The sequence below is a fragment of the Oryzias melastigma genome, linkage group LG21 (genome assembly GCF_002922805.2).
Source record: "Oryzias melastigma strain HK-1 linkage group LG21, ASM292280v2, whole genome shotgun sequence".
NCBI classification, from domain to species: Eukaryota; Metazoa; Chordata; class Actinopteri; order Beloniformes; family Adrianichthyidae; genus Oryzias; species Oryzias melastigma.
Genome location: NC_050532.1, coordinates 3,234,200 through 3,256,676, shown reverse-complemented (window position 1 = coordinate 3,256,676; position 22,477 = coordinate 3,234,200). Strand labels below are relative to the sequence as shown.

The 22,477-nt window shown below is 39.4% G+C and overlaps 2 protein-coding genes across 4 annotated transcripts in view; both read right to left on the bottom strand.

Annotated features, from left to right (window-relative positions):
- Positions 1-928, bottom strand: part of LOC112155222 (inosine-uridine preferring nucleoside hydrolase) — a 3,964-nt gene extending 3,036 nt beyond the window's left edge. Inside the window, exons 1-2 of the mRNA XM_024286737.2 lie at positions 801-928; positions 120-310 (exon numbers count right to left, since the gene is read on the bottom strand). Coding sequence (XP_024142505.1) covers positions 120-302 — 183 coding nt within the window. The 5' untranslated portion in view covers positions 303-310; positions 801-928. The remainder of the gene's footprint in view (positions 1-119; positions 311-800) is intronic.
- Positions 929-3,885: 2,957 nt separating this feature from the next.
- Positions 3,886-22,477, bottom strand: part of inpp4aa (inositol polyphosphate-4-phosphatase type I Aa) — a 25,049-nt gene continuing 6,457 nt past the window's right edge. The window contains exons 3-24 of one of the 3 annotated variants that reach the window (XM_024286539.2): positions 22,409-22,453; positions 19,440-19,558; positions 19,236-19,352; positions 19,075-19,154; positions 18,873-18,990; positions 17,624-17,714; positions 16,844-16,991; positions 14,554-14,684; positions 14,249-14,353; positions 14,069-14,177; positions 13,967-13,984; positions 13,704-13,884; positions 13,345-13,629; positions 13,116-13,263; positions 12,884-12,916; positions 11,955-12,127; positions 11,747-11,870; positions 11,010-11,277; positions 9,840-9,952; positions 9,644-9,756; positions 9,186-9,340; positions 3,886-9,104 (exon numbers count right to left, since the gene is read on the bottom strand). In XM_024286539.2, coding sequence (XP_024142307.1) covers positions 8,972-9,104; positions 9,186-9,340; positions 9,644-9,756; positions 9,840-9,952; positions 11,010-11,277; positions 11,747-11,870; positions 11,955-12,127; positions 12,884-12,916; positions 13,116-13,263; positions 13,345-13,629; positions 13,704-13,884; positions 13,967-13,984; positions 14,069-14,177; positions 14,249-14,353; positions 14,554-14,684; positions 16,844-16,991; positions 17,624-17,714; positions 18,873-18,990; positions 19,075-19,154; positions 19,236-19,352; positions 19,440-19,558; positions 22,409-22,453 — 2,807 coding nt within the window. In that variant the 3' untranslated portion in view covers positions 3,886-8,971. The remainder of the gene's footprint in view (positions 9,105-9,185; positions 9,341-9,643; positions 9,757-9,839; positions 9,953-11,009; positions 11,278-11,746; positions 11,871-11,954; positions 12,128-12,883; positions 12,917-13,115; positions 13,264-13,344; positions 13,630-13,703; positions 13,885-13,966; positions 13,985-14,068; positions 14,178-14,248; positions 14,354-14,553; positions 14,685-16,843; positions 16,992-17,623; positions 17,715-18,872; positions 18,991-19,074; positions 19,155-19,235; positions 19,353-19,439; positions 19,559-22,408; positions 22,454-22,477) is intronic. The other 2 variants (XM_024286540.2, XM_024286542.2) reach the window with 2 other exon arrangements.

Below are 22,477 nucleotides of genomic sequence, written 5' to 3'. Positions count from 1 at the left end.
TATCTCTGTGAAAAACAGGAAACACACTTGCCCCCTTTCTGCTTTAAATAACGAGGCTTAAAGAGCAAACACCCATTGATTGAAACAGGTTTGAAACCACTTTACATGCAGCAGCTCACCTCTAGTCTGTCGCAGGCCTGCAGAACACGCAGTGAGTTTTTACACACGTTCTCCACTGAGGTGTTCCCGTGAACACAAGTGATGGCCAGGAGCTGCACGTTTGGAGCCGCCAGCGCCAGCATGATGGCTTGAGCATCATCCACGCCGCAGTCCACGTCCACCAGCAGCTTCTTATTCGCCATCCTGCAGCCTGAAGGAACAGAACACTCACCTAAGGGTCTGCAAAACGTTTAAAGAGTCATTGGGTGCAGTTGCTTACTGACTAAAACCCAGGGAGAGCCACAAAATCCAACATCACTGTTTAGAAAAATATACTTTATTTCTATTTTTGTGGCCATAAAGCCATTCATTTATGTAGCTCTTAAATATTTGCTTTGATTGAATTGTAACAGAGTTATTTTTTCTAAATATAAAAGTTTGAACTTCTTTATTTTTGACAGTAGCACACACAAGTTCCATTCAAAATAAAATACATGCTTCGTCAAATAAGATCCTCCTGGTATGCAGCTTCAGAGCCTTAGGTTGCAGACCCCAGCTCTAACCATTCATCTTTGGTTAATGTTTAATCCTATCTGCAAATGAATAAACTGAACACATACAAAACAGAAAACTGATTTTTCTATAGAGAAAATAGTTTCTATGGTTGAAAAAGTTTCCTAAATATGCATAGAAACACTTACCTGTAATGTAGTAGGAAAAAAGTAAAGTGTGGCGACCTGCTGCCACACGACGACGCTCTGTGGAGAACAATCTTTGGGAGCAAAGATGACAGAAAGACGGCAGAATGGAGTGACGCAACAGGAAACAGAAGATAATGAATAAACAAGCTCATCATAAATCTGTCCGAAGGAGATGAGGGACACAAATGTGAACTTTTCTGCTCTAAAAATATAAAAATATCAAAACATATTTCAAAAATCCCAATCAACACATTGTGATCAATACAGCCGGTTAAGATCAAAGGCCATTTTTATATGAAATTGTGAAGTTTTAGTTTAACAATTATTTTGAAGAAAAAACAATTACATTAAAGTAATGCTGCACAATTCTCACCAGTCATTGTAATATATCACAGTTTTTACATAGTTTACAGAAAACTGTTCCAGAAAGATGATCACAAAACTGGAGTAATGGTGCCATCTTGAGGCAAAGGTATCAATGAGATTACCATGGAGATAACAGACTATATTTGAACAATGAAAAAATAACACTGCTGTAAATGTAGAAGAAAATAACTTATATGTTCACTGTTTAAATAAGCTTATTAACAAGTTTATGATAAATGACACTTAAAACAAAGATCACAGGTTTGGTTCCCGCCCAAGACACTGAACCCCACATTGCTCCTGGTGGTTATATGTTGGTACCAGAGTTCAGCAGCAGAGTCCACTGTGACTGTAAAGCATTTTGGGCCCTCAAAGAAGGTAGTAAAGTGCTATACAAGATTACGGCATTTACCATTTAAAATAAATACACAATTTTAAGGAAGGGAAGGATGCTGAAAAGACTTTGTAGACTCAAACACTGTCAGGGTTTGCTGGGAATGTCTGGCTAAGCCCCCCATCAGGAAGGACTTCAAAAAAGGTACAGAGAAAGGCTTGGAACACCAAGTCCGGGAAGACCGGGCTCCTTACCTCTATTGTCTCTGCTGTTGTTCATATCGGTGGTCCTGACTTGTCTGGTGCCTGCCGTGGTGGTAATCTCCAAACCTGATAGTGAACTTTGAAAGTAAAGGTTACCATCAAGCTGATAAAGGAGTCCTAGCAAGGATGACTGGCTTGTGGTCTAACCAAGCTATGGCCTTGGCTGTTATGGAGACAAAAATTCAGTCCTGGGAGAGTTCAGATGAGGCAATGGAAAGATACTATTGGTTGGCCTCGAAGAGATTCTGGCAAACCATCCGGCGTCTCTGAAAGGGAAAGCAGTTAACTGCAGGCACCATTTTCATTGCAGGCAGGGAGTTGTTGGTTTCAACTAGAGTCATATTCATGGGATTAAAGGAGTGCTTCACAAATCTCCTCAATCCTGCTGGCGTGTTTCCTATTCAGGAAGCAGAAGTTGAGGACTTGAGGACAGAGCTGTCCATCATCCATGTTGAAATGACTGAAGTTGTCGAAGAGCTCCTGGATGGCAAAGCACTAGGAGTGAAGAAAGTGCGGACCAAGTACCTCAAGTCTCTGGATGCTTTGGGAGTGTCTTGACTGACACATCTCTCCAGCATCACACCGTACCACTTGACTGGCAGACAGGAGTGGTGGTTCCCCTTTTCAAGAAGAGAGACCAGAGGGTGTTTTCCAACTACCTGTGAACCACACTCCTCAGCCTCCCTGAAAAAGTCTATGCCATATAACTGGAGAGTAGAGTTCAGCTGATAGTCGAACCACAGATCCAAGAGCAACAGTGCGGTTTCTGTCCTGGACATGGAACTGTGGACCAGCTCTACACCCTCTTCAGAGGGCTGGAGGTTTCATAAAATACTCATAAGTAAAGGTTATAAAATATAAACAATAGCTGGTTGCTAAACTAAACTAAACTAAACTAAATAGACTGAAACTAGGCATTTGACCCTCCTTCTTGGTAAGGAAAAACAGATTATGGTAAAAAATAAGAAACCTCAAGGATGTTCACATGGAGGAGAGATCCTCTCCCAGGACGGACAGGCAATATACTAGGACAGCTGAAGAAGAATTAGCATATTTGACTCTACAGCTACATGCTTGAATAGTGTGGCACTTGGGCTTCATCCAGATGGAACTGGGACAGCTGGGAGCACGAGACGAGCCAGAGACGAGGTCCATGCCCAGGGACAGGAGTATAGCTGAGCCACCTGGAATCTAAGAGGGACAATGCATGATTCACACTCCACCAAACAAAGTCATGGAGAACCAATTGAAATAAAGATTTGTGGAGTGGATAGATCCAGATCCACTGTTTTGTGGAATTGGAGAAGCTTTTCGACTACATCCCCGGGGTGTCCTGTGGAGGCTGCTCTGGGAGTCTGGGGTCTGGGGAGCCTTACTGAGGGCTGTCTGGTCTCTGACCAGAGCAGGAGCTTGGTTTGCATAGCCGACAGTAAGTCTGGCCTGTTCTAAATGCATGCTGGACTCCAGCAAGGCTGCCCTTTATCACTGGTTCTAGACTGGACCACATGATTTTTTTCTCTGCTCTTTGCAGACGATGTTGTCCTGTTAACTTCATCAAGCCAAGACCCGAGGATGCACTAGGGAGATTTGTGACCAAGTGCAAAGCCGCTGGGATGAGTCAGCACTGCTATGTCTGAGGTCATGGTTCTTGACCGGAGAATGGTCGTTTCTCTGGGTGGATGGAGTGCTCCTGCCCCATGAGGAAGAGTTTAAGGATATTGTTCAAGAGTGAGGGAAGATCGGAGTACGATATCGTTAGGTGGACTGGTGCCCCGTCCACTGTTATGCAGTTGCTTAGAGAAAGGGTGAGAAGCTCAGTCACCTGGAGAGAGTTCAGAGTGGAACAACTGCTTCACATTTAGAGGAGCCAGTTGAGGTGGTCTGGAGGGCTCCTGGACTCCTCCCTGTGGATGTTTTTCTGGGCATGTCCCACTGGACAGATACCCAGAATTTGCTGGAGAGACTAGATCTCTTGCCTGGTATGGGAACACCCTAGAATTCCCCCACAAGAACTGAAGTAAGTGGTCGGGAGAGGGAAGTCTGGGCATGTTTACTCAGACTGCTGCCACTGCGCCCCGGTACCGAATGAAAACGGACAAATGGTACAGAGATCCCAAACAAATTGTTTTAGTAAACTTTTATTCCAGCCCATTCTTCAGGTGGCAAAAAAAAAACTTGACCAAAGTACAGCTGATAGTACGATGCTGGTAACTGTAAAGCAAAGGATAAAAATATAATAAATTTGGCAAAACTAGTCACAGACAAACATATTTCTAAACAGGATTAGATCAAAAAACAAACTCCCACTTTTGTGCGGGAATGATACTTAAAGAACAGGCTTTGCTGCAGCAACAACTGGTAGGTTTAAATGGTTGCTCATGCACAGAAAGTGCCAAACACCTGCAGCAGCCCCATGCTTTGCTCAATCATGCAGTTTTTGGAACTTTTAATCCAATGTTTTCATCAAGTATCCTGCATAATGCAACTTTCAACCCCAATCTAATAAAAATCACAAGTTTTAAGCACTTTAAAATTCCACATTATGACCCAATAAAATGTTCTAAGTATCTTTAAATATGTAAGATAAGTAGCATGAATCCCCCAATCTGTGAAGCACTTAATCATACTTTAAAGAACAAACTGTTTCAAAAATGGTGCTTATTTAGCAGAGTGGTGTGAATTTTTGGCTGGTGTTAATAAGGAAAAAGAGACGAGACAGAGCACTAGAATAAAGTCTGAGCAGCCTCCGGCCCTCACCACAGAGGGACATAAAGATATATTTACACATCATATCTGTTTAGATAAAGCTGATCATATGCTACGCTCCATATGAAACATATAGACCAACTTAGCTCTCAGAGTCCATGTCTGACATCACAAAATTCAACAGTTTTACTCCAAGGAACCTAAACTGTACAATTTTATTCATTTATTTAAAGAGTAAAATAGTCGTCTTTGATCCCGATCATAGGTTTAAGGAACAGAACTAAGTCTTAACAAATATTTCTGATTTCTGTTTGAGTCACAATAAATAAGTAGACCTATATTTTAGTGCTTAAATATTTTAATATGAAGAATCCGCTTTGATGAATTAAGGAATTCAAACGTATGGATATGTCATTTGAGAAAATTCTATGTGCAGCTCAAACTGACAGGAATTGTTTGGAAAGGTCAGAGGATGCAAAATCTAAATCAAGAAACATCACTTTCATATACTATTTCTGCCCATCAAAGCACATGAATTAGAAAAATAAATCATATTTAAATGATACTGTGGAGAGAAAGGCAACAGTAGCATTTACATCTAAAGACATCATCAAACTCCAGATAAATGAAAAAAAAAGTTATATTAATATAATAAATAAAAAAAATATTAATATCAAGTTGAAGGACAGCAGACAGTTTTTCTGCAGAACACGTAAGAACATCATTAACTGAGAACATATATTAAATAATTTAATCAATTTCAATCTTGTAAACCCATAAATCACAATAGAAACCAGAATCTGTGACTATAGCTTTCTGCTTTCCCCTGGAAACCTTTAATAAATGTAACACTTGCAGACTTGAGATGCTTCATGAGAACTTTTCATACATAATGCAGTGATGTCAACCTTTTTTTAGGTTCACAGAAAATTGTTTGCATTCAGAACCATCTCCAAGTTTCCCAACTGACCAAACAAAAGTAGAAAGGTAGAAGTCAGCATGATCCGAACTGAAAAAAGGAAGCTCAATTGGGCAACATATGAACCTAAATTCCTTAAAACTTAAAAGATGTGACAAAGAACTGAGAAAATCAAATCCTACTCTGCTGAGATGTTTAAGAAACTATATGTTTGTAAAGCATGATTGGAATTTCTTATTATGCCGTTTCATACAATAAATCCCAAAAGCGTGATCATCTGTCATGTTGTCAACAAATAGATCAAACAAAATGTTACTTTGCATGTTGCTACAGCAAAGAATTGTGGGAAAAAATGATCTTCCATTCAGTTTTTTTAAGATAAACATTGAAGAAAACTGCAGCTTTCAATTGATTCGTGCAAGTAAAAAATGATAACTTTTCCAAACTAAAACAGATCATAAAAGACTAAATGACCATTAAATATGCTCAAAATGGGACTTCTAGTTCACTTCTGCGCTCTGATTCACAACCAAAGAGCTACACAAAATATCCAAGAAACATCAAACCAACTGTCATTACGAAACACTTCTGATGTTTTATTTTTGTTTAAATAAAGATCATCCGCTTAAGGTCAAATTAGCCTAATTTTGTAGTCATGGTCTACATAAGTAACCAACAGGATTATAGTGGTCTGTGAGAGCCCCTACCAAGTGTGAAATTAGACAAACAAGGCTGTTTCAGTGGGTTAATTCCTCACATTTGGTCCAGCTGTGTGTGAGACTTAGAAGCTTTCACATCTGATTGTTGGGTAGACTCAGTTTGAATACCTTCAGCAAAAAGTACTACACTTAAAGCTTATTTTATTAAGTATACTTGAGTACAGGTGTAGCGAGTATACTATAGATTACATATATGTAGTGATGGAAGCATATTCAGTGAATCCTTCTTTCAAATAAAGATTTAAAGTTTACAATAAATCGATAGAATATAAAAAGTAATTTTCAAGTATACTGCCTAACTTTTAGCATAGACTAAATATACTCGTAGTACACTGAAACAAACTACTTTTGCTTAGGTTCGGCAGAGAATAAAGAAAATAAACGAAACCATCATTTGGTTTGGTTAGCTTTTACACTGCACTCTTAGGAATGGACCAAACCACTCAAACATTTCAGAAAAACAAGATTTTAAATTATATAAAATATATTTAAAATAGTATTCTGTAGGTACCCCTTAAGTTAAAAGACTGCATTTTGAGCATAAATAGTATATGTGTTTTCACTACTGCAGCAAATAGAAATTGATTATGTTAACATTTAAGTAAAAGGCTGCTATCTTTAAAAACGCATTTTTTTATTTTTCTCTTGACAAATTGAAAGAGGGGATCCTAGAGCTCCGTTTTCACTGAGCGGTCCAGTTCAGAATGGTATGGTACAGACCAGTTAATTCTGGTGAGCGTTTCCACTCAGTTAAGCCTCGCTTCCACTGAGCGGTTTGTTTTCACGGCGCATGCGTGGTGTAAACCGCTAGCGTGTCTTTGCGTCGTTGTAGTGCGACGACTAGAAAAGCAATGGATCCCTCAAGCTCACACCTTATCACAGTGTTGCTAAGGATGGTAAGAACATTTGCAGTTCCATCCAGACCAGGCCTTTTCAATATAGACTAAAAGTCTACACAGAAAACCACAAAACCCCGAATACTTATAAACGTTGGAAATGTTAGCTTAAATGAGCGCTATTTTGGCACTTTCTAATGTCGTCATCACTTTCTTCCAATCAACAGGTGGCTACAGCGGCTCCACCCCAACCATTATGTTCCACATTTCAGTGGACCTACAACCGATGGGATCAATTTTACAATGCAAACTAGGGGGGAAGGGAACAACTGATTTGGCGATATATCACAATATTTCGTTTGGCGATACTTGTATTGATTTAAAATGCTGAAAAGACGATATTTGATTAATTAATTTATTAATATTCAGGTTTGAGGTTTTTTTTCTAAGTCTTACTCTAAAAAAAGTGAAAAATTGTTATGGTACAGTCTTGAAATATATCGCAATACGTACCCTATTGTGATACGTATTGTATCGTCAGGCTCTTGCCAATACACACCCCTAGAGGAAACAGTCAAAATACCGGACCATACAGTACCACACCGGACCGCACAGTGGGAACGAGGCTTAAGATACATCCTTGGCAAATTTGGTGCTTGTAGCACAAAATGCAAATATTTGTCTAAAATATTGTTTCCTCGAACTAAAAAGTAACAACAAACTTTAGTTGTCTGTTTATGTGTAGCATACAATATTTGTGTACTACATAATACTTAGATACTAAAAGTGAGGCAATATACTTGAACTTTCCTTTTTATATACCATCTTTAGATTGTAAACTTAAAAGGCTCCAATTTAAAAGTATTCAGTTACTTCCTACATTACTTGTACATGGTTTTTAGTGTACTTGCTATACATATTTAAGTGTACTACTTTTTGCAAAGTGTGGTTCATGAAATGAGCACAAAAGAAAAAGGAAAATAGTTGAAGAATGAAAGCAGTTTGCGCTTCTAGAAATCTGACTATCCTTTAGGTTCCTGCACCTTCTGCTTTTACGAACAAGAAATTTCCATTTTTTCTGATTCCTGCTTTGGGTTGGAGATTTTTATAAGATTGGTTGAAATGTCTGCTTACATGCCAACCACTAACGCTCACTTGGAGAAAAACAAAACCTTAATTTTTAAGTTTCCTGTAGTTCAGAGGAATTTTAAAACAAACAAGTGGACAATAGAGGAAAACAAAGTGCAATACAACACCATGATTCTAAATGATTCTGGTTGTGAAAATAGAAAAATCTACAACGCAGAGTTCTTGAGAAGCAGCATGAGCTTAATCAAAATACGTGAACAGACTTTGACAGAACATCGACATATAAATTAACAAAAGAAAAATATATTTGCAGAAGATAAAGTTAGAGGACGACTCCAAAAAACTCTAAATTAACCGTAGTGTAAGTTTTTTTTTTTTTTTAAAGACTGCTAATGCTAAAATAAAAAAAGCTTTAAAAAATGAAAGATAACATTAAAACAAGGCTGTCAGGACATTTCTTCTCTACTTAACTGCTCAGAGTAAAAGACATCTACAGCTGATGATGAAGCTTAAGGTGCAGAGTGGCTGTCAAAGCTCTGTGGCACAAATCATAGAGTTGAATAAGGCTTTCATGTCTTTACTGCATTAAACTTGTTGACCATGATGCAAAAACAGAATGTGCTTTGACCAGAACTAAAGCAGAAAGCACATGACCTGAACACAGCTCTACAGGTTACTTTAAAGAATCGGGTGAACATACATAGGAAGAGAAGTGCTACAACGGCTATGACCACAGCACTGTGGGCTTCAGCGTGACAGCCGTGTTCTGGACGTGAAAGTGTTTGATTCTAGTACTACTGAGGGGGGACATCTACAGTAGCACTGGCACTTTTAAACATTTGAACAGTGACTATATACAAAAAAAGGGCTCCAGTTTATGTTGTTATTTTTTTTTTTCTTTGTTTAGTCTTTGGGTTTCTGACTAAAAAAAATGTCCACTTAGGTCTCAACTTTCCCGTAAGTCCCCTCTGGGGGGCGGTATTGTTTGGGGAAGGCCTTGAGTTGGAGAGCGTTAAAGGCGTATTTTCGGCATCCCACATTCTTCATGGTGTTCTCTCTCCTGCAGCCCTCGCTGAAAGCAAAAAGTTGGTTTATTTATTTGATTTCACACCAAAAATCATCTTCAGAATAAGCATTTGATGCGGTAAGTGACCTGCGCATGCAGTCCAGGGCCTGGTAGAAGACTTGGGGGGCCAGGGCGTGCTCCTGCTGCAGGATCTGACACTGCTCCAGCGTTACAGACATGGCAGTGCGGTCCTTGGCGCTCTTACAGCTGGTGAAGCGCACTCCGTTGAGGCGCCGGCATGCCTTTTACAGGGATGCAAGAAGATGATTAGTGGGTTTTTTTTTGAGAGGGACCTGGCTGCAGACAAGATGGCATCTTACATCGTCGACCAGAAGTGGGAATTATCCAACTTACCCTAACCCAAAAGTGTTCAGAATAAAAACAAACTATTATTGAAGCTGAAAACGGCAAAAACTGTTAGGATCGCTGGTTAAAATTGTTTTTTTTCAAGCGACATGGTGGGAGGACTTCCAGGTCTGGCCATTGACATCCGCAGCCACATCCTCATGCCTTTTTTTTTTCCCAAAGTGATTTCCAAAACCCACCTCGGCTGCTATCCACAGGATCTCCACGTTCTTGCTTTTCCTGGCGTTGACATTTTGGCCCAGCAATCTGAGCAGCTCTGGCAGGCTGGTGGTGCTGTGAGAGCGGGGGAGGCCTGCACAAACGACACAAGACTATCAGGAGGAGAGCAGCGTCTGAACTAGGACAGCTGTCGTTTGGTAAAGCTGTGAAACTCACAGTCTTCTGGAAGGACTTCTTTGAACTGATCATAGTAGGAGCTGAGGCGGGTCAGGCTCTCCATGTTGATGATGTCCTGCAGTGACGTGTCTCCAAATCTGAAGATTTTCACACTTTGAATAAATGTTCAATCGAAATGTTAACTAGTAGCTTGAAGTTATACAACCAAGTACAGATAGGATGGATATTATTGAGAGACCAGGAAGTATTGGTTTGAAACATGACTCGAAATTACAAACTCAAACTCGGTAAATATGAGCAAATAAAGTTTTAGTGATAAGTATTCTACACAGAGATAAACAGAAAGTCAATGGTAGTAAGCAGAAAGTGTTCAAACAAACAGACAGTTTTTGAGCTCTTAGAGCAAAAATGTTCATGCACATTATTTTCTACAAGCATGCTGAGGGCGACAGGTTGTAGCAAACGCTTAACATGCAAAACAGCATTCATAGTACCCTCAGTAACGCACATTCAAGCAGCCACTTCCAATGAAAAGTCTGTGTAAATGCATATATGTTGAAACTCTCATATTTAAGCAAGTTCCTACAACCATTTTTGAGCTCTACCGAATCTAAATCTAATGCTTTAGTTACAAAAAACGTTCATTGTGCACAATTTCATTGCATAGAATTGCTTTGTATTAAACACTCTTCATCTTTGTCTATTATTTATATTGTGCTAAAATGTGACATAAAACCGCACTGTAAAGACAGTAGGTAAGGCATGCAGTAACACTGTCTTAACAGAGAGGGCGCTCGTGAGTTTACATTTGTTCTTCATTTGTTACTGATAACATTGACTGACTGCAAAAATGACAGATGTAATCTAATAAAAAATGACTCATATTTGGACTTTTTCTTATCAGGCTAAAGAATGAACAATATATTGAAATTTTATCTGATGATATTTTGTCTTTTTCATGTAAAAACACAGAGTATAAATTATTTTCTGCCCTTTGCTGTGTTTTGATAATTTGAAATAATCTCTCTCTCCCTGTATATATATACATATATATATATTGATAGATAGATAAGGATAAAGAATAATAAAATAAAATAAACTGAGCTTAAAGCCGAAGTGTAAGCTTAAGCCCTTTTGTGTTTGTGGTTTGGAGTCTGACCCATGTCTGTGTTCTGTGCTCGCTCCTGCTCTGAAGTTTCAGTGACTCACTTCTCAGCCAGTGTCTGCTGTTCGTTGATCCCCACGTTGAACAGAACCGGCTGCACTCGGAGCAGCATCCCGTTCTGGATCTCTCGAGGCAGTGTGTCGAACATGGCCGCCAGCATGGGAACCCTGACGTTAAAACCGTTCCGGTTCCCCGTGATCACTGGGAGCATGTCCGGACTGAAACCTGTCGTCGCCTGGGTGACCTTGAAGGTGACGTTTCTCAGGTCCATCACTCCGACACTCATGTCTTCCAGCATGGCCAGCTCCTCTCCTTAATGAAGCAATGGTGTGTGGGAAAAACAGGGATTTAAGTTTAACACCAAAGCTTAACAACACATTTTAAAAACAGAAAAAGAAAAACTGATTTTTGACACAGCCTCTCCTAACACCAAGCTAACATTAGCGTAGCAAAAAAAAAAAAATAATAGAAATGGCAAGTAATATTAGAGCCATCCAGGGAAGAATCAAAAGATTTCATGCCACCGCATCATTTTCTTGAAAATTGTTGTCATGAATGTAGACGGTGAAAGTTAGGCGGCCGTAAGCTGGATGGCCGGAGACATTTACACATCACCCAGTCTGAGCTGCTGCCAACCGTCGGTCTGGCTGCTACAGCTCTGTGGCCGCCAGACTGTCGCCCAATTTTGCAATGGCGTTTGAACACAATCTACAGTATGTAAAGGTTTTTTGTATTCATGAGTCTTTCTCTAAATAAGCCCTTCTGGTTCCTTTCACGTTACCGTAGGTGCTGAGCAGGCTTTCATACTGGACCAGGAGGCCGATGGTGGACAGCTGCCTGAGGAAGCCCGAGTCACAGAGACAGTTCCTCAGCTTGAGAGTGAAGCCGCAGATCAGAGCCGTCAGCTGCAGAAACATCACAAGACAAGGTGTATAGTAGGAACGCACAGTCAGCACAATGTCTGGCAATATCAGCAAACACCGACGCACCGTCTGGCAGAAGACCACGTCGCGCCGGTACTGCATGGTGATGCTCATGGCGATGGTCGGCGCACTGTCCTGCATCAGCAGGAACACCATGGCTTTCTTGGCTTTGTCGCTCATGAGGGACACACAGTCTGTCAGAGTTGAGAGGAGAGGATACAGGGCATCGTTCCATTCACCTGCAGACAAGCCAGGACAGATACTTATCAGAAAAATGTTTACGACAAGTTGATTGATTTCACTTAAGAGTTAAAATACAATTAAAACAAACAGAAAATGTTACAGACTTAAAAACCCACTCTGATGAAAATTATGTTTTTATTGTTTTAAAATGTTATTGGGGCATTTTCTTGATGATTGCAGACATATATAAAGGGAATTGCACTTAAAAATGTATTTCCGAGAATTTCTTTCATTAAATCACTGTGAATCAGGAGCAGGCTGAAAAGTATTGTTTGAAAAAAAGATTATTTGTTATGTAGACAGACCACTAGACTAGACGACTAGATCCATGAATCTTTTCCTCGTCTGAGCTGCCATCTGGCTCAAAGCTGTACGGCTGGATAACTCGAATATTCCTCTGCATTTTTGTTGCACCTGTATTATTAGGAAGGGAGGGGGGGCTGTAGGCTTGTGAAAAAGTGCATGATAGTGCATGGGTGATGGGAATGGGAGGTGGGGCTGCTTTACACCAATGATCCCCCCCACAACTCATGAATTCCTGTCGCTCTACAGAAATTATGTCCTAGAAAACAAGACTGCTTTTTTTCTTCTTTTTTTTTGGCAAAAAACGGCTTAATCATAATTAAAAGACCACTAGGAACACTCTAAAAATAGGTTGAATCATTTAATTTCAGGGTTTATCAGTATTTCACACATAAATTAAAACGGACACAGAAAGTGACGGCTTAATGTAAGGAAGCTTCCTTTCTAACCTGGAGATTTCTTCTCAAATTCCGGACTGCTCTCTGCAAAAAAAAGAGGAACAATTAGAGCTCAGCTGCTGATCGTGCAGATCATCAACTCCTAAACTACATTTTCTCTAATTAAAGGACAATAAAAATCTATTTCAATTAAGTTAAGTTGGTCCCAAAGGTCTTTTAGGGAAAAAAACAATTGATCTGGAATCCTGGTTGTGAAAAAAAGACTCCCAGAATGCTCCTGTACCTTTCTTGGTGCTGCTCGGCTCCTCGTTGGCCATCAGGAAAACGTCCTCAGAGCTGCTGTCACTCTGCAGTTTGTCTCTCTGCAGCAGCTGGTCCACCTTCTGGATCACACACTCCAAGCTTTTGTCCACATTCAGCCAAACCTTGTCCTGCACACGACGGCATCAGCACCACAACAGGGAAAGAACAAAAAAACTCTCATGAATAACGAAGAGCTGTCCCTGTCTTACCCACTCCTCCTCGTGCGAGTCCGCCTGCAGGGAGGCGCGCTTGTTTTTAGTCGTTTCGCCGCCATCCGGAGCAGCCGCGTGCCGGGAGGCGGTTGCGGCAGCACGAGAAGGGGATGGGGGTAGATGAGACGGGGAGCGGGATGGCGAGTGGGAGGAAAGAGAAAGGGAAGAAGAGGAGGATGGGGACGGAGTGCTGCGCCGGGAGTTCTCTGGCCGAGCGGCCGCCAGGGCGAGGATGGCCGAGGACAGCAGCTTGGAGTCGCACACGGTGACCAGCTGACGAGTCTGCAGACGGAGAGAAGGGAAAAAGTCCTGAAAACTGAAACATCCTGGCAGAACTTCACTCCTGTGAGTCGGACCTTCTCTGTCAAAATGGCCAGAGTTCTCTCCAGGGCGTTGGCTGAGCGCTCTTTGGCAGAGCGGGACAGGCGCTCCGTGTAGTAACACACTTGAGTCTTCAGGGTGTTTATCTGGCCAATCAGCTCCTTTGCCTTCAAGACATCCTGATGCTGATAGGTCATTCCTTTAGATCCCGCAGAGCTTTGGATGTTCACAGATGAGAAGGACGTAGATTCAATTAAGTGCAAACTTGAAATATTTTTGAGGCAAACAGCTATCTTACCTCTCCCCCTCATAGTGTCTGATTGAAAGGTGAACAAATAAAAACAGATTTTATTGAATCAAAGCAAAACCTTTGACTGCATCCAGTGTTGAAAGCACTCACTGTTTCCTGGCTTCTTCCAGCTTCTGCAGCAGCTTCCGGAGGCCGCAGCCTTTGAAGCCCTGGTGATGGGCCGCAGGGGCACCAATGGTCACAACGTCGTACGTCCGGTCTGAGCGGGCCACAAAAACATTCAAATGCATCCGTGGAAGTTACAGATAAAATTAGTGCAGAAATACCAACCGTAGCCAGACTCTCCCTGAACTCTCATCCTCTGGATGTGCAGGTTTGTGGGAATGAACTCCAGCTTTTTCTCAGCTTTTAGGGTGCTGGACTTAAATGAAGGTCCTGGGAGGACAACAATAGAGAAGAGAGGTAATATTCCCAAAAGCAATGTTTAAAATTTGCATAAGGGAAGGATGGTTTGATTTAAACATGAATTATCTTTAGTTAAAATAGTTTCCGTCAAAAGCTGGTAAAATCTTAGAAGTTACACCAAACAAAATGGTACAATGAGGTCATAAAAACAGGATTCTAGAACTTCTGACCTTTGTATTCGTGCAGGTCAGTGATGGTATCCTGGTATGTGAGGATGATGGTCTGGTACTGCGTGATGATCTGTCTTCTGAGGTTCTCCCAGCATGGAGACAGCTCTCCCAGCTCCTCCAGTTCACACACCCTGCAGTCACACCACACATGAAGCGGATCTTCTCACAGATTCTGTTTGGTTCTTGCAGCCAAAACTTCAGGTACAAACATTTTAAGGAGCGTCCTTCATGAAAAGGTGCCTCCAAAACAGAGTGATTCAAGAGAACACACATGTAGAGTAAAATTAATCTGCCTGTCAGGCTTCTGCTCTGCCACACCTTTGTTAACTCTATGAAACTGAACTTTGTTGGACTGTTTTTATGAACTTCACTACATTTTACAAACTCTTCATTCAATATTTGTAAAAGGTCTAAAAACACAAAATCAAATTGTGAATTTTTCAGGATTTAGTTGGCAAAAATAGTTTTTTTTGCACTAAAAATATTGTTATGACATTTAAAATGAAAACCTTTGGGTTAACTCAAAACGGTTCAAAACTGGAAAAAAGTAAAAAACTAAACTGCATGAACATGTTAAGTATTTAAACCAATTACAAAATTAGAAATTATAAAACTACAAACACGAGGATAACAAAAAAATGTCTCTTTAACAGTAAGAAGACTTTGCCCTCAAAATGCAACATTTCATAGATTACATTCATTTAAATCCTGTTTCTCACATTATTAAATTGAAAAAAAAAAAACCATTGTTTAATTTTAATAGCCAAATTAGCATTTTTTTTTAAAGAGCCACCTCTGTTTAATTTGAATCATTAATACGAAAGAACTTCATCACAACAAGGGAAAATAATTTTAAAAGAAAAAGTAAAATTAGGAAAACAATAACTTCACAACAAAATGTCCTAAACTAAATCAAGTCTGGATTTTAGCAGTGATACCTTGATCTGGTTCTGATGTTTAACATCAGCTCCATAACTTTAAAAAATATATATATACATATATATATATAATGTGATTACAGCTTTAGCCACATTAGTTTCATTTTTTGCATCCTGTGATGTGTGTTCCTTATTTCTATGACACAGTGAGAGTTCGCTTTTTTGTGAATCTTTGTGCATCTTTTGTGCTGATTTCTTTCAGGTGTGCATGCTGATTGGACCAAATCCCCTCTATGATCAACAAGGGCTTCCTGTTGGATTACAGCCAGCGTAAGTTTTTTGTCTTTTGAAGCATGCAGCTGTACGGAAGCTGAGAAGGGCCGGCCCTACTTTTTTTATTTTATTTATTGTTTGTTGTTCTAATGAGATCCACTTATCTCTAGAAGACTTTTCCTGTTTTAAGTCTCTTCATTTTGTGGTTAACAACAAAGATAGCAGAAGAAAAGAGTTGTTTTTTAGTCTATTTTTTGATTTATTAGTGGATCTACACCCCTCAAATGCCTTGGTTCTGACTCACGCACCAGCCCCTTGTTTTTATTTCCCTAAAACCCCGGGCGACAGGTTGAATGTAAGAACCCTCATTTTTTTTGCAATCCACAGCAAAACGGAGCAATTTTTCAGAGAAAATTTCAAACATAATGAAATTTAATTATAAACTGAAGAGCTCTTCTGGTGTTTGACAGACAGAGACGTTCATCAGCCCAGGGTTCTGTTGGTTCTATCCCTGAAACCCCCAACAGCAGGTTGACTGACAGAACCCCCGCCGAGCATTTCTGCGTGGTGCGTTCACTGAGCTCCAGACAACCACAGCAAAAACAAAGCAATTTATCAGAGAAAAAGAAAACTTGATCCATTTATAATTTATTGATTTTTATAGTGTCAACATTTTTTCTGAAAAACTGCTTTGTTTTGCTGCGGATTGTTGGAAAAAAAAGTTTTGTAGCTGACTTAATTGGGCTGTTTAGGTCCGCTGATGTCCATGAGATGGAATGAAGGCGTTTGAGGAGCGTAGATCCACTAATAAAATAAAAAACACTTTTGTGTGTTTTCTTCTGTTGCTTTTGTTGTTAACCACAAAATAAAGACTTAAAGCTGGTAAAGTCTCAGCATCTCAGTGCGGGAAAGAGAGAGAGACGCTACAGTATATTCTTTATTATGATCTATCATCTCGTTATCAGGAGAAAACGATCAAAAAAAAAAAAAATAGGGGAGGCCGTTTTGTGCTTCCGTACAGCTGATTAAAACAAAAGCTTTCTCCTTTTCAGCGTTTCAACAAACTTACGATAAACTGAAAGTAAAGTAGTGGCACCAGTGGCTCAGCCGCAGTAAAGATCAGAATGGATGGTGGATACCTGACAGCATCCTCCTCCAGCAGCAGCTTGACAAACTGTCGGGGGATCTGCAGGGAGAGCACACTCTCTGCCATCTGCTCCAGGATCCGCAGGTGATTCCCGTCTGTGGTGGGGAAGCGGTACGTCCGGGACATGACGCCTCCAAACACTGAAACAAACCACAGTCACTTTCACAGAAAACAGCTGGACAGTTCTTAGACTTATTGATTTTGTAGAATTGACAAAACTTTAGCATTTAAAACAATTATCATTAGAATCAAAGATGTTTTTGAAGACCCACTCCAATGAAAATTGGGATTTTAGCATGTTCTTGAGTCATTTTTCTCATGATGGAGGACACATATAAAGGAAATTAAGCTCAAAATTACATTTCTGAGTATTTCTTTATTCAAATCATTGAGAATCAAGAGCAGACGGAAAGATACAGCTTGAAAAAGATTGTATTTGTGACAATGCAGAAGATCCCTGCTCCAAGATCTCAGCATCAGGGAGGAAAAGGGGGCGGGGTTTCTCCACCCCAGTGGTCCCGCTTATACTGAGCTGAGCTACTGCTGTTCTGGAGAAATAATGTCCTAGTTTGATTTTGGCTAAAAATTAAACAAATTAACTAAAAGACCACTGGGAATGCTTTTACAATAGATCAAAAGACGATTGGAGTAGTTCTATAAATATCTGCATAATTCATTCCTTAATCCTTGACTAAGAGTAAAAAACAAACAGTTGTTGTATTTTATCTAACATTCACAGAAAACAGCTTCAGCTTCATACCAATACGCTCACCTGCCTTCAGCATCGGGTCTTTAAATAAAGATGAAGACTTGGATTTAATGCCGGCAGATCCGGTTAGACTCTCGTCAACAGGAAGAACCATCTGACACACAGAGGGAAAATACACTGTTGTCCCATTTTTAGAAATACTCTTGTTTTGCCCAAAATCCCAAGACGACCTTTAAATATGACAGAAAGAAAAAACGTCTACTGAAGTGAGTCACGGAATGATTCATGTTTTATGAATCGGTCTCGCCATGACTCAGCCGTTGTTGAGGGTATCATCGGTGAATGAAACACTGAGAACAGAAATAAACTCGACCTGAATGCAGAGGCGTAGAAGTCCATTTTAGAGAATCAAATTCAGCCAAACGTGGTTGTTTATTCAAACAGGAAACTGAATTATAACTAATGCTGTTGTGTTTAAAAAAAACATTTTTTTATTCAAGTCTGCAATGGAGAATACATTTAAAAACCGTCCCATCTGGATCAGCAGAATCCGAACCAGCAAACTTTTCAAAAAATATAATTTCTACAAATTATGTAGAAAATATTAGCATGTTGCAACCATAGACATAACCATTTATTATGTATCTGCTTAGAACCATCACTTGACTGTATATAAAAACTGGCCTGAATGACTCCTCCCCCTTTGCATTCTAAACAGAAGGCAGGGGTGCCGCTAGGGATTCTGGGCCCCATAAAAATAATTTTTATAGGGCCCCTAACAGTGGCAAATTTGCCCAGTCTGGGCCCCTCAAATCAGCCCCCTTTACCCCCTCTTTTCAGGGGCAGGATAGGTACCATTTGGTTCCAAGAAGCCAAAATGCCATAGATTTCTATTGAGAAATAAACTGTCACAAGAATAATCATTCTTACTCTGATTCCTTTTTTTCCCCCCGACATACTGTTATGGCTTAATTTTAATAAAAAAACTTTTAATCTCATAACTTTAGGGCTCTACTTTCATAAAATTACTACTTTATTCTCACAAATGTTTGACTTTCTCTCATCATTTTATGACTTTATTCTCATAAATGTATTTTTATGATGGCTCTAATAGTCTGACTTTCAAGTTTACAATGTACACTCTCAAGTTTAAAACAGTTTTCAGTTTTTGTTGTCAAATGTATAATCTGTTTTTTCATTCACTTTAAGCATATCCTGATTTGACCTCAAAGTTCTCATGTATGAAGGATCCAGTAATCTCAGATTTACACACAATCGTGATGAAAGCCAATTCAAATTTGGTGTTACTCACCCTCCCGTTAACCGTGTCTCCTCTCTGTAATCTCGCCACCGGTGTCCTCTGCTCACGCTTCTCTTCCACTTGCCAGGCGATGACGGTGATGTTTCCCACTCGCTCGTTCTCAGCTGACCTGCAGAAATGTCAAGTCCGGCCTCTGAAGGTAAAATGGTTGCATTTTTTTGAAAAGGGTCAGAGTTTGTTTGAAGCCTGTTACCTCAGAATCAGGTGCAGTCTGTGGTGTTTGTCCTGCAGGAGCTCCTTCACACAAAACATGGACGACCCCAGCATGTACATCTGTTGTGTATGAGAGCGCATGGTAAATAGAAGCTGTGCAAAGGGATTTTTTTGAGAAATGTCACCTGGATGGAGGGTTACCGTGCCCTGTGCGCGGTCCTTTACATCATAGACAGAGAGCTTGATCTGAGTCTGCTGGGTGATGAGAGAGTCCTGAAAAAATGCTATGCTGCTCAGGAAGATAGGATTACTAGTGCCCTGCAGACAGACAGTGAGAGGGGAACAGGTGAAAAAAACCTGTGATACTCTCCTACCGCAGGAAGGACACAAAAGGAGAACATTTACCTCGATGATTTCAGTCTGAGCATGCTTGGTCCAAAAAGCCTGGGGTGGGGTGGTACAGCTCACCGCCACGAAGCTGGTTGGTTTACGGTCCAGAGAGGGAGTGACCAGCTCACTGCAGGCTGTGGAGACACATCGGCACGCGAGATTACAAAATGTTGGATTTATTAGTAGACTGTTGTAATCCTTGGTCGTGCGACAACATGGTATACGGATGAGTTGTTAGAACTGGTTAAGCTGCTGTTCTTATGTAATGTTATGATTTTGTTTACGAGAATTTGATTTAAAAAAATAGATTATCAAAAAGAGCTAGGACACACAAAAAAAGAACTTTTGACACCAGGCTTTACATCTGTTTGATTTTAAGTCAAGTTTATACATTTAAACGTGGGATTCAATGAAGGACCGCCTCTTTTTGAAACTAGCCCCTGATGGACATTTGAGAAAAATGCCAAATTAGCCTAAAAAACAAAAGAAATAAAAAGACTTAGGTTAACCAAAACAGCTGCATGTATCTGAAAAAACAGCTAAACTTCAAAATAAGCTAAAGAAACTGAAAAAACCCTAAATTAGCAAACAAAACAAAACAAAAAACTTACAGCTAGGATTTAGTTAAAATATTAAATAAACTCCAAAATGGACAATAAAAAAACTGAAAAAAGCCTAAAACAGCTAGCATGTAGGTGAAATATTAGCTAAACTCCAAAATAGCCTAAAAAATCTTATTAATGGCCAAAATAGTCCAAAAAGATAGCAGAATGCCATTTTTTAAACTTTAAAACTGTAACTTTTTAACCTAATTATGAATAATAAAAAGGCAGGAATATTATTCCAGAATAAATCAACTTAAACCTTAAATAACTTTCAATATTTTACTCTCTTTAAAAAATACATTTTGTCAAAGTATTTCCAAAGTCTTAAATACCAACAAAAACAGTCATAAACTGTACTTAAACTCAACTTTTCAAGAGCTTAAAAATAATCTAAAAACTTGTCAACTTTCACAATATGTTTTCTTAACTTGTTCTAAGTTGTGCTGACAATATGTACCTAGTGTGTCTAAAATATTTTACATAAAGTAAGTGTCAGTTTGGCATCAAGAAAACAGAAAAAGAGAAGGGCTTTACTTATTAAGTGGATGTGCAAACAAATCTTCATGCAAATGAATAAACCTGACCTCCGTAATAAGTCATGCACGCAAATAATTTACATTTTAAATCCACGAGTAAATGTAGACCCTGAGGCATTACAACAAAAATCCAACCATGCTTCCCTACATGCAGTGTGCTTATTCTTAATTCTGCACAGGCATATTTATTGTATTTTCCACACTATAGGGCACATCTTCAGTGAATGGCCTATTTTTGAACTTGTGTCATATTTAAGGCTCATGGTGCTATAGGGGTACTAAGCGAGACAAAAGAGTCAGAGATAAGTCCATCAATCAGACTTTATTCAATATGTTCACAGTAATCAGAACTTGTTTGTAAGATGCTACACATTAGCCACGCCAGTAGCGTTAGCATTTAAATCAATAACTGTAACTCCAACCATAAAAACACAGACTGATACTCCTAAAACAAGCTTTACTGGGACTATGAAAACTCCCAACCTTGTTAGTAACACACAAAAAAAAACATAGGCTAACACCGCTACACGTTAGCCGTCCTAGCTAGTGTATTCACTAACTAATCTTGTTTGCAACTCATGCATATCATACTTCGAATTATAAGGCGCAATACCATTTTTTGAAAAACATTTAGGTTTTTTATTGCCCCTTAATATGGAAAAAATTATTTAATTTTTGTAATTTATACTTTTATTTTTTTTTATTGGAACGTTTATTGGAGTCTCGGTGGTTCTTTGGTCGTACGCATTGACTGTATATTCACTGGACATATCAACCCTTCCCCTCTTGTGTTCCAAATAAATGTATAAGTTCGCTTCCTCCCACTCTCTTTCAAGCGATCAACTTGTGATTGATAATGTGAAATGTTATTTTACGTATTATTACCTGATTGCTTGAAATAAACCCTTTCATTCATTCATTCATTCATTACCTTCTGGTTCCAAGAAGTCAAAATCCCATAGATTTCCATTGAGAAATAGACAGTTTTTACTCAGTAATTTTATTTGTCAGGATAACCATCTTTCCTCTGATACATTCTTAACATCTTCTTTCTAATCCTAATTTTTTTAACAATGTTTTTTTCAAGTTATTCAAGTTATAAACTGACCAATCAGATGCCCGCTGCCCCCACCTACAACGTTTGATTGACAGCTTCTCCTGAGTCCACTTTCAGTGAAAGGGATGTGGTCTTCTAACAAGCTCACTCATGATTGGCTGAACTAGTTCCTCTAAAATTGTTCCTCGAACTGACTCTGACCAATCACCTTCAACAGGTTTCTAAACAGCGGCAGACGATCAGAAAGTGACAGAGAAGGTGCCGGCCTGATTTTGTGAGGGCCGGAGTTAAGGGCTCTTCTATTGGTGACGTCAGCACCTTGATATGTCAGTAAAATATTATATGTCAGTAGTTGTACGCAAAAAGGAGGGGGCAGAGTCAGGGGTGTCCCGCTGCTGTCTTTTGCCCCGGTCCCAGGACATTTTAGATTCATCCCTGTGCTTGTTTGTAATTTTTTTTATACACAATAAACAAAAAACACATAAAAAAAGAGATTTAAAACAGAGTGATGAAGACAAATTTCATTAATAGGAAGTTGAATAGTGGGAGTGATTCAAAACAAAAAAATAGGAAATAAGCTTCAATTTTATTTGAATATCTGTTTTGAAAAAGGTAAAAAGTTCAATTTAAAGTGTATTTCTTCTTTTAATCATGTTATCCTGCAGTGTGTTTTGTTCGTTAAAAACATGAAAACTGCTTTAAGAAATTACATCAAATTATGACATTGTCCTTTTGTTTAACTTTATGAATAAATGTTTCTCTCATGTTTTTAATTTCTGGACTCACCCACACTGAACTCCAGCACCGGCTCATCCGGATCCTGACTGTTTCCTGGAGGAATTAAAAAAAACATCT